The 20563-nt window shown below is 40.1% G+C and overlaps 1 protein-coding gene across 3 annotated transcripts in view; it reads left to right on the forward strand.

Moving 5' to 3' along the window:
* The first annotated feature begins 1094 nt into the window (after window positions 1-1094).
* The window catches only part of LOC115470367 (serine/threonine-protein phosphatase 2B catalytic subunit beta isoform), a 129480-nt gene continuing 110011 nt past the window's right edge, over window positions 1095-20563 (forward strand). For all 3 annotated transcript variants that reach the window (XM_030203470.1, XM_030203471.1, XM_030203472.1), the window contains exons 1-2: window positions 1095-1290; window positions 4787-4911. In XM_030203470.1, the coding sequence (XP_030059330.1) occupies window positions 1119-1290; window positions 4787-4911 (297 nt within the window). In that variant the 5' untranslated portion in view covers window positions 1095-1118. The remainder of the gene's footprint in view (window positions 1291-4786; window positions 4912-20563) is intronic.

A 20563-nucleotide genomic window follows, 5' to 3' on the forward strand; every position in this document is an offset into this window, starting at 1 on the left:
ATTTCCAGTTGTCTGTCTTAACATACTGTAGTCTCCAAGGAGCAGGGGTTGTTTCTTATACTTTTCTATAAACTGCTGCATATGCCTGGTAGCACTGTAAAATGATGATAATCCTCTGAAGCAGAGTAAAGGCACTGAGCATTGGTAGAAGCTATGGGTCAACGTGAGAGAAGTGTAGCATCATTTTCTGCATGTATATTATGAGGCCCTTTTACTAAACCATACTAGGCAATTAACTGAATTGTATAAAAGTAGCTAAAATTGCACACGACCAATTTATGTATGCAATTTAATTGAATAACAAGCCAATCAGCGCAGATAATTGGGCCCTATCAATTATCGGTGCTAATTGGCTTCAATTAGAAATGATGCATGTAAATTTAGTCACCGAGATCTGTGCATAAAAATTACATATGGGTCCTAAAAGGGGGTGCGACCATGGGAGGGTCATGAGTGGAGCAGGGGTATGTCTTTAATTTGCACGCACTGTTATAGAATAAAGGGGATCTGTGCCTAATGTAGGCTTGGGGATTTACACCAAGGTTTCATTTGTGTAAATGGTCATGCCTAAATGTAGTTATAGTACCTGGCGCTAAGCGCTATTCTTTAAATGGCACTTAACTTTGAGTGCCATTTATAGAATAATGCTTTTTATAGAACCAGTTTTTTTAGGTGCTATTTATAGAATTTAGTCCTTAACGCGTTTGTACACTAGCAGTTACCACATGTTAAGGGGCTATGCAGTATTTTTGCAGTTGAGCATGCAGTAAACCATGTGTCAAGTGCTTTTTGTGTTGGTTGTGTGTCATGGATGGAGAATAGGCATGGAAAGCATTTTGCAATTAGTGCCGCAAATAGTGTGTGCTAATCACCACTTTTGAGTTAGCATGGGACCACTTACCGCCTCGTAAGTAAGAGGTGCTAAGTGCTTCCAAGTTTACTGCGGTTTAGTAAAAGGGCCTCTGTGTAGTATTACAGGGTAATTTAAAAACACACTGAAAACACAGTTTCGATTCCTGCTTCAGAAAGAATTTTTAATTGTAATAGCCTATAAAGGATGCTGATACATTTGTCTTTTGCCCATTTTAGATGTCCCCTTCCCGCCAACTCATCGATTGATGTTTGACGAGGTCTTTGATTCAGACGGGAAGCCCAGGGTAGATATTTTGAAGAATCACTTAATTAAGGAAGGCCGGGTAGAAGAAGAAATTGCACTTAGAATTATTGAGGAGGGAGCTGCAATCCTCCGGAGAGAGAAGACAATCATAGAAGTGGAAGCTCCAATCACAGGTGACACTTCAACTCTCATTGTCTTGTACAGCATATTTTGATGGACTGCTTTATTTCAAAGGCCTACTGTGATTGTTGGCATTATTGTAATCTGTGGGGTGGCTGTACTGTTTGTGGTCCGATATGGGCTTTGTTACTGAGGTAAGTGAGGATTCTGTTGAACTAGATGATGACTTTTCAAAGCCACATTTGATTTCTTAGGGACCTATTTACCAAACTACATAAGGAGGGTAATTCTATAAAGAAAGCACTAATATATATGCAGCAAGAGCGTGTGTAAATGACCAGAATACCAGCATATGTATGCTTACATGTGCACATGTGTATAAATGCAGGATATCCAGCTGCAGGGTGTTTAACTATGCACATGTCTTTGATAGTGCCTGGTTTGCAGGTGGGTATTCACATGAATCCAGAATTTTATTCCAGCTCTGTGGCTGGTGTAAGTACTCACCTAAATGCCTACTTGTGTATATACCCAGTTAAGCTAGTATTGTGTAAAGGAAAGTAGGTGCCTACTTTCCTTTATAGAATAGGTTTAAATTAGTCATCACGTTACAGAATTACCTTCTAGGTGTTTAGCATGTGTTAAGTTGGTGCTTCTTAACTATTAGTGCATGCTAATTGCCATATTAAACACCTACCCCCTAATTCTGTAAAACTCACCAAAAATTGTGTTCGCTAATTTGGGCGTGTGCTGAATTTGCTAATTAGCTCCAATAATTGGCTTTTTAACAAGCGGTTATTGGTACTAAGTTAATTGAATTTTACATGCGTAAATTTAGGCACAGGATCCCTACAATTTGAAAAGGGGGCACAGAAATGGGCAGAATGGGGGTGTCCCTAAAATTAACACATGTTATAGAATAACGGGGATACGTGCATTTGCACATTTCAATTGGTGCAAATGGTCAAGCCTAAAGTTAGGCATGTTTCCCGGTTGTAAATGCTACTTTATAATCCATGCCTAACTTTAAGCGTGGCTTATAGAATAGCTGATTTTTTTTGTGCCATACAGTGGTGGAAATAAGTATTTGATCCCTTGCTGATTTTGTAAGTTTGCCCACTGACAAAGACATGAGCAGCCCATAATTGAAGGGTAGGTTATTGGTAACAGTGAGAGATAGCACATCACAAATTAAATCCGAAAAATCACATTGTGGAAAGTATATGAATTTATTTGCATTCTGCAGAGGGAAATAAGTATTTGATCCCCCACCAACCAGTAAGAGATCTGGCCCCTACAGACCAGGTAGATGCTCCAAATCAACTCGTTACCTGCATGACAGACAGCTGTCGGCAATGGTCACCTGTATGAAAGACACCTGTCCACAGACTCAGTGAATCAGTCAGACTCTAACCTCTACAAAATGGCCAAGAGCAAGGAGCTGTCTAAGGATGTCAGGGACAAGATCATACACCTGCACAAGGCTGGAATGGGCTACAAAACCATCAGTAAGACGCTGGGCGAGAAGGAGACAACTGTTGGTGCCATAGTAAGAAAATGGAAGAAGTACAAAATGACTGTCAATCGACAAAGATCTGGGGCTCCACGCAAAATCTCACCTCGTGGGGTATCCTTGATCATGAGGAAGGTTAGAAATCAGCCTACAACTACAAGGGGGGAACTTGTCAATGATCTCAAGGCAGCTGGGACCACTGTCACCACGAAAACCATTGGTAACACATTACGACATAACGGATTGCAATCCTGCAGTGCCCGCAAGGTCCCCCTGCTCCGGAAGGCACATGTGACGGCCCGTCTGAAGTTTGCCAGTGAACACCTGGATGATGCCGAGAGTGATTGGGAGAAGGTGCTGTGGTCAGATGAGACAAAAATTGAGCTCTTTGGCATGAACTCAACTCGCCGTGTTTGGAGGAAGAGAAATGCTGCCTATGACCCAAAGAACACCATCCCCACTGTCAAGCATGGAGGTGGAAATGTTATGTTTTGGGGGTGTTTCTCTGCTAAGGGCACAGGACTACTTCACCGCATCAATGGGAGAATGGATGGGGCCATGTACCGTACAATTCTGAGTGACAACCTCCTTCCCTCCGCCAGGGCCTTAAAAATGGGTCGTGGCTGGGTCTTCCAGCACGACAATGACCCAAAACATACAGCCAAGGCAACAAAGGAGTGGCTCAGGAAGAAGCACATTAGGGTCATGGAGTGGCCTAGCCAGTCACCAGACCTTAATCCCATTGAAAACTTATGGAGGGAGCTGAAGCTGCGAGTTGCCAAGCGACAGCCCAGAACTCTTAATGATTTAGAGATGATCTGCAAAGAGGAGTGGACCAAAATTCCTCCTGACATGTGTGCAAACCTCATCATCAACTACAGAAGACGTCTGACCGCTGTGCTTGCCAATAAGGGTTTTGCCACCAAGTATTAGGTCTTGTTTGCCAGAGGGATTAAATACTTATTTCCCTCTGCAGAATGCAAATAAATTCATATACTTTCCACAATGTGATTTTCCGGATTTAATTTGTGATGTGCTATCTCTCACTGTTACCAATAACCTACCCTTCAATTATGGGCTGCTCATGTCTTTGTCAGTGGGCAAACTTACAAAATCAGCAAGGGATCAAATACTTATTTCCACCACTGTATATAGAATCTAGCCCCAAATGGGGAAATTCTGTTAGGGGCTTGAAATGGGTTAGGTTTTTATTTTGGTGCATGGCAGATAATGTGGAACAGTCTACGCCTCCAGATGTGTGGTTTACTACATTCCTCGTTAGTAGCTATGAGGCTCAGTTTCAAAGCACATAAACATACAAAGTTACATATTTTTCTATGTAACTTTGTAAGTAGACATGGGGAAAATCACTGTTTATTATTAGGGGTAACCAGCATGGAATCTTGCTATTTTTCTAGGATCCCACTTTTCTAGGATTGGCCACTGTTAGGATACTGTACTTGATGGACCTTTTGGTTTTACTCTGTATGGCAATTCTTAAGTACATCTGTTCCCCCATATAAAACTGCATAACTGTTTTATCTAGATTGCTGGGTATTCCCCCATCAGTTCATGCATGGAGTTTTGCAGTTGATGGGGGTAATTTTATAAAATCATTTTCACTTATTTGTGGCCACATATACAAGTATATAGTCTGTTATAAAATCCAACTGGTGCAGAAGTATGTTCATGGACACATGATGGTGCATACTTTGCCGGTAGACTTATAGAGGGGCGGAGTTTGAGCAGATCATGGGCAGAATTTGCAAGTACACATGTAGGGTATAAAATATACTAATTTACATATGTACTTAAATAATCCTTTATACCCACTCATGAGATGTGATTTCTGATGCTTATGCTAGTCTTTTATCAAGACACATAGGTGCCTACATGTATTTTAAAATATCACCTAAGTTCATGCCTAGTTGTCTTGTTAATGCAAATTTGATGCAGGACCCTAGTGTCAGTTAGTAAATAGGCCTTTGTGAGTTGTCGCATGTTTGTGCATCTAAGTCTTGCCCTTCTCATTGCAGTGTGTGGAGACATCCATGGCCAGTTCTTCGATCTCATGAAGTTATTTGAAGTGGGTGGTACACCTGCAAACACAAGATACCTCTTCCTTGGTGACTATGTAGACCGAGGTTATTTTAGTATAGAGGTAAATGTTTACATTAACATTCTGGTTTAACTCAAACTGTTCAAAGAATTTTACTGATGGTTTTATAGCTCTGCTATAGACAGAGTGATAGCTACCCAGATATACAAAAACAAGAAGGAAAATATCACAAACAAAAGATAATTATAAAAATTAAAATGCAAACTGTTGTATTATTCTAGGAAAAGCCTGCAAATAACATAAAAGAGCATACATAATGAAGCTATTTGGAATCTCTCTTATGCATTCATATGTATGCACATAAAACATATTTTCATATGGTTATGGTTATATGAATGCTTTATGTGCAAATGTCCTCATTCATATGTATGCACAAAAAAAAACATTTTCATATCCAATAGCAATAAAAATAGGTCTCAGATTTCTTTCCAGGAGCCTATAGTGCTGTAAAGTGTGGTGAACTAAAACACCAAAATAGATGCTGTGCCACCTTCTTCCTAACCCCTCATACCTGGAATAATCTTCCTCGTCCTCTTTGTGCTGAATCCTCCCTTAAGATTTTTAAAGCCAAGCTGAAAGCATAGCTGTTTAGACAGGCTTTTGAAGTCTCCGATTAGTTGTGGAATTTTATTATTTGATGATTTTAAACCCTACCTATACCTTTTTACTGTGTGAGAGTATTTATCTTTCTTATCAATTATTGGCGTTCCTTTTGTGTTTTCCATGAAGTATTAGTCTGTATACTGCTTCTTTCTGTCAAGGCAGCTTTAGCGGTCTAGAAAGTATGAATAAACTAAAACCATATTTTATGTTTCTTTGTTGTCACAGCCTCGGAATGCCCCTGACATATTCGCCTGCTTATTTTCAAAGCAGCATTTGAGCTTTAGGTGTGCATTAACAAGCATTTAGATGTTTGCTACATAAATGTTTAAACCCTGATTTTACAAAGATGGGATTTATATGTCTAAAACTCCAAAATGTGCATCTGGCAAGTGGGACATGGTCTGGATATTGTTCCACGCAAAAACCAAACCAAAAGGTGAAAGTTCCTACTGTAATCCAAGAAAAAAAATCTTCACAGGGTAGATGTAAGTTATGAGTAAACTTTATTCAGCACCACTCGTGTACCTGACCCAGAGCTTTTGAGAGAGACTTACTATGTATGTATGCCTATTTCAGCCTGCTACTGTTGCATGGGAGTCCCTGTCCTTAGATTTTCGTGGAGGTGGTTGTATGTATTTTGCATCTCAGTCATTCAGTGTTTACTTTCATCAGAAGTATTTATGTGTAAGTCCTGTCTAGTTAGATTTATGTGGCCATTTTAAAGTTTTTCTTATCTTTTTTTTTTTCCTCCGGCTCAATTTAGGCTGTTTTAGGCCTCTTGTCCCATCCAGGGATTTTTCATCATCGAGTTGTTTGATTTTGCTGTGACTATTTTTCCGAACATGTCCAAGAAGACCTCCATTGGTTTAAAACGTGCTCTCGGTGCAATAGGACCACATCTGTTACAGATGCTCATAGTTGGTTACTGCAGTGCCTGGAACCTGTCCATGATCTCCCTCATTGTATTCTGTGTTCCGGATGTGAAAGAGAGTGATTTGTGTAGAAAAAAGCAGAGAGAAATGCTTTTCGGTACAGATAAAGACCGATCCATCAATGTTGGGGTTGGAAACATTGGTTTCAGTGTGGCCCGGAGTTGCATTGGATGCTGAGGATGTGTTGGGCATCGAGAGTATCTCTGTTGCAGTTGACATCAAGCAGCAGTAGAGGTCATCAGGAGTGGTTATCATCCGATTCCTACCTGAAGAAACGGATTTCACATATGTCGTTTGGATTGTAGATAACCTTCTAGTGGTGACCAGACAAGGTGTTTCTTTACAGTCGTACCCAGTAATTCTGCTGAGGTTAGCTCAAGTTTATAGTAAAATAGCACATTTTGCCACCAGCGTTGGATATTTAGATTAGAAAAAGATTTCCAATTGGTGAGTATTAGTTTCTGGGATATCGTAATTAGTATATCAAAAAGTTTTTTTGTATTTGTCCAATAATAAGTGAGGTATAGAGTGAGACTTAAAGGTTACTATTGAGAGCAAGATGGAGATTTTAAGGTTAAACATTTGTGCCATGATTGACCAAAAAATATTAAATAGTTTACATTCAGACAACATGTGTGTGAAAATGCCAGCATGAGAAGAACAGTTCCAACAAGTGTTGTGTGAGATTAATTTAGCTAAGTGAAGTTTTCTTGGAGTCCATATAGCTCTATGGTAAATTAAAAGCATTGATTGTAAGAAACAAGCAGCAGAAATTGGTTTCAGAATTGTGTACCATAGGGAATGATTTATCTAATTTGAAATTTGTATCCAGTTCCCATAGGTTTTGAATTTAAACACTGTGTTTATTATCAAGCAAAAGTTTATATAGAGATGATGCTATATGGCTATTTACTAATATGGTTACTATTTGAGTTTTAATGCTTGGCGTGGAAGGTGGTATATTTGATAATAGCCTGCACTTCTGAATACAGGTTTTCAGTTGCAGCCATCTATAAAATTGTGAAGCTGGTAAGGAGAAGGATTTCTGTAGATAAATGGAAGAAGTGATTTGGATGAGGTGTCACATATGTCTGCTACAGTTAATATCCCTCTATGATGCCATTGTTTCCAGTATATTGATATGTTGTCTATCTTGATGCATGGATTATGCCATAATGAAGTAGAAATTGAATTTTGCAAGGGATTGGTCGTAATATTGTCCGGTTCAAGCATACATTTTTAAAATATTGATGATTAATGAGTTGATTTGCTTCGATACTGGTAGAGACACATAAGGTAGTATGTTTAGCGGAAAAGGGTTGGCAAGAGTTCGCTCCAGTTGAAGCCAGGAGGGAAGATATTCAGCAGAAGAAAACCAAAGACAGCCTTGTTGCATAATAAATGCCTTATGATAAAGAAGGAAATCTGGAAATAATATTCCAAATCTGGTCTTAGGCGTTTTAAGTTTAGCTAATGAAATTCTGACAGGTTTATCTTTCCATAAAGATACTGTTAGCATCTTATCAATTTTTTTTATAGAAGGAATCATTAAATAGCATAGGATTCATGCTTAGTATATAATTAATCTTAGGAGAGATCATCATTTTAATTGTCTCAGTTCTACCCCACCAAGATAAATGTAGTGGATGCCAAGTTGAGAGTAAAGCTTTTAGGAAAGTGAGAATATGTTCCCTACTTTTCCTGGTTGTGTCAGAAATATCTGAATATAAGTCGATACCTAAATATTTCATCTTGGTGGGGGTCCAGAGCTATTCAAATGGTTGAATCAAATCTGGATGGTCATGCACAGTAAGGGGTAGGACTTCAGTTTTAGTTTGATTAAGCTTGTATCCGGAAGATTGTGAAAAGGACTGAATTAAGGAGAACAATGCTGGGAGAGTGGTGTCTGGTTTTGACATATATAGTAATATATCATCTTCGTATGCAGATATTTTGTATTCAAAATGGTTGGGTTTTATTCCAGCAAATTTGCAGATGAGACTTTATTGCTATTATAAGGGATTCTAGGTTTATATTAAAGAGGTATGGTAATAGAGGACAACCTTTGCATGTACTTCTTTTTAAAGAAAAAGAGTTTGATAAATGATTATTTGTTAGAACTTGAGCTGAAGGATTTGTATACAGAATTTTAACTTTATCAACAAATGAAGGATGGAAACCAAACCAATGCATTATACTAAAAAGATAAGTCCATTCAACTCTGTCAAAAGCCTTCTCCACATCTAAAGTGAGTGCTAATGACAGGGTCAGAGTAGTATGTTGCAAAATCTAGTAAGTGAAAGAAATCACCCTGGCATAAAGCCGACCTGATTGTGACATATAATTTTACAAATTCTTTTTTAATTGGTTCGCTAATACTTTGGTGTATATTTTGTAATCTAAATTTAGCAATGAAATGGGCTGGTAACTTTGTACTATTTGAGGGTCTTTATTAGGTTTAGGGATAACTGTAATGTCTGCATTTGCAAATGGTTCTGTGGACATTTTGTAAATTCAGTGAATTATAATAAGTTTTTAAATGAGGTACAAGTGTTTTTGAAAATTTTGTAAAATTCAGCTGGGAGACCATCTGGGCCAGGAGTTTTGCCTGAGGGTCTCTCTTTTAGGGCTTTATAAATGTCATCTATTGGTTTTATCAGCGATTCATTATCTGAGTCAGTTATTTGAGATCTTTGCGATGGATTCAAGAACTGATCAATTAAAGTAGAAGGGTCTAAAACTTCTGATTTATATAGATCTGCATAAAATTTGTGAAATATATTCATAATTTTAGGGCAAGTAGCTGGTATATTGTTGCGAGCCCTTATTGTAGGGATATGGATTTTAGTTTTTTATGTTTTAAATAGTTTGCAAGGATTTTGCCATTCTTGTTTTTCCCTAGAAAGTAACTTGTTTTGGAAGCAAAAATAAAGTGGGAATTATTGTTTGATTGAATATATAATTGTTCAGCTTCTTTGATTTTAGTTTCCAGTATAGAGAGTTGCTTATTCTATTGTTTGTAACGGAAAGCTGATATTGATATTAGCTCACCTCTTAATGAGGCTTTGAAAGCTTCACACCAAAGTTGGATCAGTTTCCGGTAAAGCATTAATTTGAAAAATTCTGTTATAAAGTTATTAATTCTAGATTTAATAGGTTCATCATTTAATGAGTGAAGATTGGTTCTCCAAAGGGGAGATTTTACAGCATTATAAAATGGGCTTGCGGTTTTTAAGACAATTGGAGCGTGATCTGTAATAACAATTACATCAATGTATGCCTTTAGTACATTAGGTAAATCAGAGGAGGAGATTAAGAAAAAAATCTATTCTAGAAAAACTAGAAAGAGTGGGGGGGGGGGGGGGGGGGGGGGAGTAGAAGGTATATTACATTTCTCCAGGGGTCTACAAGATTAAAGTGGGACATAAGTGACTTTAATGTAATACTTGCCTTTGAGTTGGTAGTTTTAGAGGTGGCATGTCTATTAAGCCATATATCCAAGGGTAAATTAAAATCTCCTGAATTATATATAGGGATTGGGTCATGCTCAGACAGAACCTGAGATAGGTTTAGGAAAAAATCTAGTGAATCCTTATTGAGTGTGTAGATATTAACTAACAAGAATTTTAAAAGTTGTGATTCAATTTTGAGTAAAAGCCATCTGCCCTCTGGATCTGTAATCTTGTCTAATATGGTGATATTGAGATCTTCATTAAATAATATAATATTCAATATTGGGTTATACAAGATAACTGTACTCAATATTGTTAATATGCAAATCTCAAACAGTTATACTCAATGCTATTTATTCATTATACAAAATATAACATACATATTTCCTCAAAATGTCAAATATCCTACGTATGTACTCATTCACCCTCATTCATACAATTTCACACTGTGAGACCACTAGCTAATACATCTGATCACTAACTACCCTCCCAAGCCCATTAGTTCTAACGTTATCGCTTATAGTTCACAATCCATGCATTAACACTTAAGTCAGGTTCTGCACCAACTGATAAATTCATCTGTGAAAGTCTTTGTGCTCACAAGTCATCACTCCATGTGTTATTTGTTGAAATGCAGGTTGTTCACACCCCAAAAGTTCTCTTACTGAAAGGCTTCTTGATAAAATAGCATAAAAATGTTCAACAAGTTCTCAAACTTGGTGGGTAATCAATCTATCGCCACTGATAAATCACCCTGAATTCTACACAGTCTGCGTTTCACTATTAAAGCGTCATCAGGAGTCGGGTTCTTAAATGAATTGATACAATAATAGTGCTTGTCGGTATCATAAATGTACCAATTTTATTCTACTCACAATTTGTAGATATTCACCACTCATAGTTACAAGATGGGCAGGAACTCAACCGTCCACAGGCATCCATTCCCCAGCAAAAATCGCCGGCGCATGCGTTGTGGGTTACTGGCTTTACACAGTTTTTTAAATCTATATTCAAAACAAGACAATGTTCGTCCAACCATAAGGCAATTGCAGATAACAATTTTGTATTACTGTTAAGTCCAAATTTAAAGGATCTATTTTAGCTATTACATAGTAGTGAAATAAATGATGGCAGATAAAGGCCAGAACAGTCCATCCAGTCTGCCCAATTGTCACACTCATTATCAGTTCATGATTAAATCAACAATGAATGTGATATAAAATACTTGATCATGGTCGGGTTTTTTTTGGCCTTTCTTGGACATAGACCATAGAAGTCTGCCCGGCTCTGTCCTTACATTCCAACTACAGGAGTTGCTGTCGAAGCCCACTCCAACCTATCTGTCTTGTTATTTGTGGGACACAGACCATACAAGTCTGCTCAGCACTGACCCTAGTTCATCACAGCTGGAGTTGCCTTTTAAGCGTCATTTGACACATCCACATGTGTGCAGCCATTTAAGTTTAGGTTTTTTTAATACCATCCATTTTCTAATTAGAGATCATCTGTTCATCCCACAACATTTTGAATTCTATCACTGTTTTTGTCTCTTACCACCTCCCTCGGGAGGGCATTCCAGGCTTTGACCACCCTCTCTGTGAAAAAGAATTGCTTGACTTCTAAGTCTACCGCCCTGCAACCTCCAATTCATGTCCTCTAGTTTTAACATTTCTCCATCTCTGGAAAAGATTTGTTTCTATATTAATACCTTTCAAGTATTTAAACGTCTGTATCATATCTCCCCTGTCCCTCCTTTCCTCTTGAGTATACATATTCAGATCTTCTAGTCTCCTCTCATACTCTCTTGGCGCAAACCCTGTACCATTGTTGTCACCCTCCTCTGGACCACTTCTTGTCTTTTTACATCTTTAGCAAGATATAGTCTCCAAAACTGAACACAATACTCCAGGTGGAGCCTCACCAATGACATGTAAGGGGCATCAACATCTTTCTTCTGCTGGTTACACCTCTCTTGATGCAACCTAGCGTCTTTCTGGCTACAGCCATTGCCTTGTCACACTGTTTAGTTACTTTAAGATCCTCAGATACCGTCACCCCAAGGTCCCTCTCCTTGTCTGTGCATATCAACCTCTCATCTTCTAGAACATAGTGCCCCCTTGGATTTCTACTCCCCTAATGCATTATTAGTATGTCATCTGCATAACTGTAGACCTTAACTCTATATTCTTGAATAATCGTTATTAAAGGTGCAATTAAAATGTGAAAAAGAGCCGATGAAACGGCAGAACACTTTGGCACTCCATATGTTAGATGATAGTCCTTAGAAATAGTATTGCCAATCGACACTGCATAAGTTCTATTTTTAAAAAATGTTATGAAATGCTTTTTGAAAAAACACAAAATACAAAGCAAATAACAGTGCTTACAAGAAACTAAGTGGTATAAGAACAGGACTAATCCCAAAACGCCCACCCACCCACCCAGGCACTCAAACAAAAACCCATAGACACGCCACGTTGTCCCTTCACGGTGATCCCTGGAAAGACTTAAAAATAACTCCACACACCACCCCTCCACTCCCCCAACCCTCCCAGTGCTACAGTTCATAAATTTAGCAAAAAAAACTATGCACTCTTTGAGGAAGTCTATCCCAAATCGGAGACCATACTTGTTAAAATGTCCTCCAGACCCTCAGGGACCCCTTCTTGTCATCCAAGCATACCCATTGCATCAACTGGAAAAGCTTATTACGCCATTCCATCAGGGATGGCGGCAGTGGCTGCCTCCATTTCTGAAGAATACACTTTCACACCAGGAGAAAGCATTTACGTAAAAGAGCATTGGCATGTCTGTTAGTAGTCATATGGATAAAATTAGAAAAAATTAACACAGCTTGCCATAAAATGTTTACCCAAAGCAGCTGACAAGTAAGAAGCAACTCTCCAAAACAGCTAGATCCGTGTGCAGGACCAAAACATATAGTCAAATGAGCAGGACTTACCCCACACCAGGGGAAAACAGCAAAGTCTGATATCTGTATACGATAGGCTCGCTGCAGCTAAATAAACATATGCATCAGAAATGTATAATGCTGTTCCAGAAGAAGAGATGAATAAGTCACTTTCTTGATGTTTTTCATCAGGATACGCAACATGTCCCCAGTGACAAGCACTGTGACCGCAAGCTCTCTATATCAGTCAGTGACGAGCAATTCAAAGTCCCGCGGGGTGGGGTGGGGGGGCGTCTACAGTATGTAAGCTGACTTGATAAAAAGAAAGATTGGCCCTGGTCTCTCTAGAAAGAGCGAACACTTCCATCATCAAGTCTGCTGCATCCTCAGTCAAAGGAGGCAAAGTATCTACGTAATGAGAGACCTATATATGAAGATACCAATCAGTGGTAAAAGACCTTCCTCGTGTAAACCTGCAAAGGATTTAATATGTCCCTCTACGGTAACCAGGTCCTTCACAAACCGTAAGCCTGTAGACCACTATCTGTGCAAGTAAGATTTAGAGGAATCCAAGTCACAATTACCTCCCAAAGGCAATAACACAGTTGAGCATGGTGACAACTGAGCTTGCTTGCAAATCCAGTTCCAAGCTTGTCGCATAGATTTGCATATTAGATGGTGTCAAAAAGACGGGAGTTGATGAGGTCTCTGGGTATGTAAATAATGCAACAAATATACTGAAGCCACAAAGCACGAGGCGTAAAAAGTGTGTATCTTTAATCCAGCCTACTAGGTGACCTATCAAATGGGCCACATTGTACTTGTGAAGGTCTGGACAGGCCAAACCACCATGGCGCAGAGGTCTAGACAGTTGACAGAGTGGTCAGTGGTTTCTTGTTATTCCAAAGAAATTAATGCAGTACAGTCAGAAATGTCCCTGTTAGTCAAAAACATGGGAAAAGTCTGTAAGACATAATCTTTTATAATGTGATACACCCTTGCAGGCTCAAAGATAATGTAGTCCATAAAGTGGGAACTTCCATTGATTTGTGCATCGGAGGGTAACATTTGCCTTATAAGTGTCACACAAGTAGACCCCCCCCCCCCCCAAGTACTTCAGCTGATGATCCACTTTCTTAAGAGGAAAAGTCCCTGACCAGTCTGAGTAATCATGCCAACCCAAAGGCATTGCCTCCGACTTTTCCAAATTCAACAGAAAGCCAGAGGCAACCCCATCCCAGCAACCTGTTTCTGTTTAGGAGTTACATAGGCTATTGTTTCCCCCCACAAGACCATTTTAGCAGTTTCCCAAACCACTGCATCACTCATGTGCCCAGCATTGTTCTCAACATAATGTTTCCACTTGGAGGAAAGTGCCAGGTGGGAACCCCACTCCTCCCACTTGTAAACATTGCCACTCTGCACTTGTCACAGGTCTGAAATGGTGGGGAACCCTATATTGCACCAAGACACTCAGTCAAACTATCTTGATGGTACAAACACATAATCAATACGTGACATAGTGGGGAGAGCTCTAGCCATATGAGTGAAACCTTATCTACTGGATGAAATACCTGACAAGCATCCACAAGGTTTGATACCCTGCAACAGCGCTGCAATCAATGAGCAGACCTAGAGTCCCTCAGGGGGGGGACTCGGCGTGGTCCATCTGAGGATCCATAACAGCATTAGTCTCCCAAAACTACCAGCTGGGAGTCTTTAACCAGTTTCTGAACAGGAGCTGCAGACTTCAACAAGTTTCTGAAATAGCATCAAAAACGTTCAGTGCATGTACATTAATTAACACTAACTCAGCATCCTGAATATGCAAATGTACAAGCAGGTAATGACCTGCGCTATCCTTTTCCACATATTGCACTGTATAAGGGAGATACTTGCTAAACAGCCACCCCAGTACCCACAGCACAAGGACCTTCCTCACCCACATCCTACATAATTTAAGGTGCTCTAACTCAGAGAGATGGGTTTCCTTGAAACAGGCTATATGCAGCTTTTGTTATTTTTAACGCCTGTAAAATTTTGGATCGTTTAATTGGGGAATTAATACCCACTGCATTCCAGGAACCAATATTCAGAGAGGTCATTCCTAACTAAAACAATGGATGCTAGATCTCCAGTATATCTCACTAAAAGAAAATGGAGGCTCAGGCACCCAGCACCCAGACAAAGCACTAACTGCCCGAAAATCCTACGCATGAAGGATCCTGTAGTCAAACTACCCACTACAGCATGCGTATCCCCTCTGCCCTAACTGCCCCATCCGTATAGCAAACCTCCCTTCTCAATCATACCTACAGAAACTAACCCCCACCTTAACCCCTGGAGCCCTCTTTTGGTCACGTCACATATAACGCCCACCACATCCGAAAAAGCCCAAATCCTATCTGATGTCTCTATGACCTCCCCACTGGAGTCCAATTACCTATAACACTCCTCACCCCTGCTTCAAAACAAACCCCCTGGCAAAGTCTCCCCAATGTGGCAGTTCTCCAAACAAACACCTTTCCCAGGGGAAAGTGCAAGACTCAGCAGAGCTTTTCATAAACAAAGGTCTTTTTCAAGACAAACGTGTTGTTTAGACTGCTTATGAGAGAGATGTCTTACCATTGGATATTTTCAAATGAAAGTATTTCTGTAAAGACTCCTGAAGCAGGCCTGTGGCCGATTGAGTCTCCAAACAATAGACTCCCTTCAAGCTTTTGAAGTCTCCTCATCTGTTCCTGGATCATATGGTCTATTTCCTACTGTTTGTGTGCTTTTGTGTATTTGTTGTGAGATCTCAGTACTCCTAGATGGACTTGAGTACGATGTTTGCACCAAAGATGCTTGGTATGGCGTAACTATTTTTTTAAAAGACATAGACCATCATGATACCACCCCTTATGTTTTTTATTTTTATTTTGCTGCCTTATTAAAATTGCAGATGCAATTTTATCCATTTCTCTTAACAGTGTTTGAGACCATAATTTTAGCTTGCTCTTCTAAAGACATGCCTAAGAAATCTAAAGGGAAGCACAAATAGACGTGATAATTCCTCTGAATTAATCCACAAATAGACGCGATAATTCCTCTGAAGTAATCCTATTTACTTTCCTAACATACCTTACTTCCTCAGCCAATTGAAATATTACTTCCTTTTGAATAGTAACTATAAAAGATACTAATTTGTGATCTGTCCATAAAAAAAACAAACAAGACAAATTGGAATGGGAAAAAGGTTTTGATGGATCTGACATAAGATCAAAGTATGTCCTGCAATATGTGTTGAAGAACCAATTCAATTCATTGTTTCAACCTCTGATCTGAGGTAAAACTTCTAAAGTAGGTTGTATGTGTATTATCAAATAATTTACAGTGAATATTAAAATCTCCTAAGATCCTGATGTCAGGATTCTGTATAACCATTTGTGTAATTGTTTGATATGCATCTTCCCAATACCTGCAGATAGACCAGGTGAATATTAAAAAAGAGCTAAATAAAGAGGTGTAGTAATGTTTAATCTCCCTATAAGAACTTCTTTATATGGCAACTAGTAAAAAAAGGCCCGTTTCTGGAGCCAATGAAACGGGCGCTAGCAAGGCTTTCCTGTGGCCCCCCGCCCCCCCCCCACCCGTCGTCGATGTTGGTGAATTGCTCCACCTCCGTCCTCAACGTCATAACGTTTGACGCGAGGGCGGGGCCTAGAGACTGTGTTTTTCGAGGCTTCAGAGCTTCGAACATACGAACCTTGGCTTCAGTGACGTCAGAAGCCAATAGAACGTTGAGGGTGAGTTTTATATATATAGATGACATTGAGGATATTTCAGTTATAGAAAAATTCTCATCAAATAAAAATGCTAACCCTCCCCCCTATTTTGCTGCATGTGACATATCCCCATGGGGTATTCCTTTTTTTTTTTCTATCAAATAAGATTCTTCCCCGTGTCTGAGTCAGGTTTCAGTTAAACCCAGTATCTTAATGTCATGATATTTAATTAAATCAAAGATAAATGATGTTTTACTTTTCAGAGATCTACAGTTTAACCAACTAATTTTAAACTTAACCTGTGGTGCAGATTCACATGATGCCTGAACAAGAAATGGGAACAAAATTAGCGTGAACAAGGCCCTGTAAAAGCATCTGTAAGAAAGATTGCCCCAGATAGAATCTCACTACTGGTCAGTCATGTTATTCTTAACCCGTAATATCTAATTAAAAAAATATTAAGGGGCAAAACATACATCAAAGAAACTCCAGTGTAAGATTCCATATGGTTTTGCCTCTACTTCCAATATAAAAGGAGCTCCCCCCCCCCCCCTCCCCCCCCCCAAGAAGAAGCCCAAGGAGCACGATCTGCACCTTGGGCGCATGCCGCCATGGCTTGAATGCAGTTACATGAATTGCTTTTATAGCAGGGATTTCCAGATTGAGGCTTGCTTCCTTTGTGGTCATGTGACTACTCTGGTTCAGGATCAGTTACAATTCAGGCAAGCTATTCGAGGTACAGACATAAGTGTATTTCCTTCATGGTCATATTACTCCTCTCTTTCTTCAACTTCATTAGTTCCCTGTCTTGTTTTCAGATTGTTTAAGATACTGTGCCTGTCACACAGTATCATTTAGGAGTATCCTTGTTTTTGGCTTCCCTGTCAGTTCCTTACAGTGGCGTAGCCAGACCTGACATTTTGGGTGGGCCCAGAGCTAATATGGGTGGGCACTATGGGCCTGATATTCAAAATTATTTAACCAGCCAGGAACAGCTCTTGGCCAGTTAAATAGCATTTTAGCACATAACCATGGCTATTCAGCAGGAGATAACCTGTCATCTCCTGCTGAATATCCACGTTTAGCAGCTAGCCACTAACTGGCTATATCGTGCAACATAGGTGGCTAGGCACAGGTATTCAGTGCCAAACCAAGTATGTTTAGCAGTTAAATTAGGCCACATAAATAGCAGGCCTATCTTTAATCGCTAAGCACTTAATGGGTTAGCACTGAATATTGACTTAACCAGTTAAGTTGCCACAGTCAAAAATGAAACTGGATATTCTATGCCAGATGCCGGAAATGGCTGGAAGTGAATATCTGGGTTTAACACTGAATATCAGGGGGTCTGTATATAGGTATGTTTCTTGGGATAGTACTAAATAATGCCTTAGAGTACACTTGATGACGGATTTCTAAATAAATAATCTGCCCAACTGTCCTGCATCAACATAAACCACATACATACTTAATGGAAACACTGACATTTTAAAATATAGTTACAGTATCCCATAACTTAAACTTGACCAGTCTATTATAATGAAAATACCCTGCAAAATAATTATAGCAATGGCACATATCCTTCAAACTTTGCTTTATAGCAAATGTTCATGTTGATGGCACACTGAAATTTGCAGTCTGTGGCAGAACTAAAAAAAGCCCAAATATAATTTATTTACATTTCGTTTTAAAGGGAAGCAAGGGAAATATAAACTGCTCTTGACAGAGTTTACTTTCATTTCAATATCAATTTACACACGTTAATAAATTTACATTTTTCACAAATGATAACCTTTGTCTACACCAACACATCAATAACTGCATGAAGCAAAGTCCAGATTTCTCACTGATGAAATAAGCAAAATTACTGTCAACATCAAGATTTTTCCCCCACCTATTGTGGAATCTGTAGCATACAAAACGTTTTCTCTTACAGCTTTCCATAGGAAAAATATATTCAAAATCTGGGAGCACCTCAATAATAGCAACACAAAATTCCTTCACTGCCAGATACTTAGTGAAGTAACACTAAATCCTGCGAAGATGCTTCTCAGAGCCTATGCTGCAAACCTAAACAACAACAATTCTGAACTCACAAATACCAATGACAGTATCTTTTAAAAGGAAGCAGTGAATATACACAACAGTGCCAGACAAGTCAGACTGAGATATAGATCCTGACACTAACCACATGCCAGCAGAATCTCTCACCTCAGTCACATGCAGAACACAGATCAATCCTGATCAATTACAAAATAAAGGACTCCTCCCCCATCCATCCCCATAGCCCAGCATCAGCCCTACCCTACCCTTCCTATCCCCCCAATCTATTCCTGAAGCCCAAAATCAGCCTTACCCTTCCCTACTCCCCCATCCCTCCCTATAGCTCAGCATCAGTACTACCCTTCCCTTCTTTACTCCTCCATCCATATAACCCAGCATCAGCCCTAACCTTTCCTACCCGCACCCTTCCCTGTAACTAGTGCCAGCCCTACCCTATCCCTTTATTATTATTTTTATTTATTTATTGCATCCCACATTTTCCCACCTATTTTCAGGCTCAATGTGGCTTTATCCCCTACCCCCTTACCCTGGCATCAGCCCTGACCTCTCCCCTACCCCCTATCCCATACTCTGGCATCAGCCCTGGCCTTCCCTCCCCCACATAGAAGCACACTAGCATTAAACAGTCTTTTTAAAACATCTCCACCCAAAAACACACCATGAATGCAATACAAAACTTTACTTTTTAACCTGGGAAATGTAGACCGAGCCCAGCCCCACTCAGAAGCCCATCAGCATTACACAAAACAACTTTTTGAGCTTCCCTGCAGAGGTCTACCACCCCCCCCCCCCCCCCATGAGTCCCAAGATCACCTGGTACAAAGTGCTGCCTGGAAAGGAGGCCCAAGATCACCAAGCTGATTACAGTGAGTGAACCCGATTTCTCCAGCACTGTTCAACAGCTCAACTCTCCGATTTTGCCCCTTGCAGCAGGTTTTCACCAGCCTGAGTTGAGTCCTGGAGCTCAATGCTGTGCTTACCTACGGCTAACACGGCTTGGAGGGAGACCGGCTGCAGGATCACTAGGCAGGCATCACCATCATCGCAGAATTGACGCGACCACAACGCGAGCTGGAGATGGCATGGCAGATCCTGAGGTACGCGGCGCCGCAACCACGTCATCCGCCGAAGCTGGTCCCCGCCACCTGCTCCAATGCCTGACTCCCAACGCTGACACACTCCCAGTAAAGATTGGCGCTGCGGGAGAGCTGCTGCTTGTTTCCTGGACTGACTCCTGGAGGCTTCCTTGCACGTCCGTACGTGATGTGACTGACTGCAGCTGTGATTGGCGGTCATAGAAACTGGGTGGGCCTTAGCTGAGTTTGGGTGGGCCCGGGCCCACCCAGGCCCACCCATAGCTACGCCCCTGGTTCCTTACACTTCTACACAATGCTTGAGATCATTGGATTACCATTGCCTAATGCTTTCGAGTTCTAAATTTGTGCATCTTTAATCCACAAGACATTCAGCATTTATGTGGCATGGGCTACCCCAAATTATTCATTCTGAACAGTCTTCCAAACAATTTAAGGTTTTGTTGAAAACCTATTTCTTTAAACAGGCCTATGGGGCTTGAGCTTTGGAATGATCATATGACTGGATGCCTGGAATTTAGAGTTCACCTTGTCTTGCATGTTTTATTACTGACATTCTTTTCTGTTTGTTTTACATTTTTATTTTGTGAACCACCTTGATCTCCTCGTTAGATTAGGTGGTATTTCAAATAGGGTAATAATAATAACTCTTAGCCCAGTTGTTCCCAAACCATGGGTTGGAACTCTAAATTGAGTCACAGAAACAGGGCTACTTCCCCTCTCTCTGGACCTCTACTATGGCAGTCAGCCTGGGTAAGCTTCTTGTTAGGCTGGAAACCCAGGCAGAATATTGGAGCCCAGGAGTGCATTGACTCTCATACCCTGTGGTGCTGCCACTGCTGTCACCATTACTGCTACAGTCTTCCTGCTT

The sequence above is a fragment of the Microcaecilia unicolor genome, chromosome 5 (assembly GCF_901765095.1).
Source record: "Microcaecilia unicolor chromosome 5, aMicUni1.1, whole genome shotgun sequence".
NCBI lineage: Eukaryota > Metazoa > Chordata > Amphibia > Gymnophiona > Siphonopidae > Microcaecilia > Microcaecilia unicolor.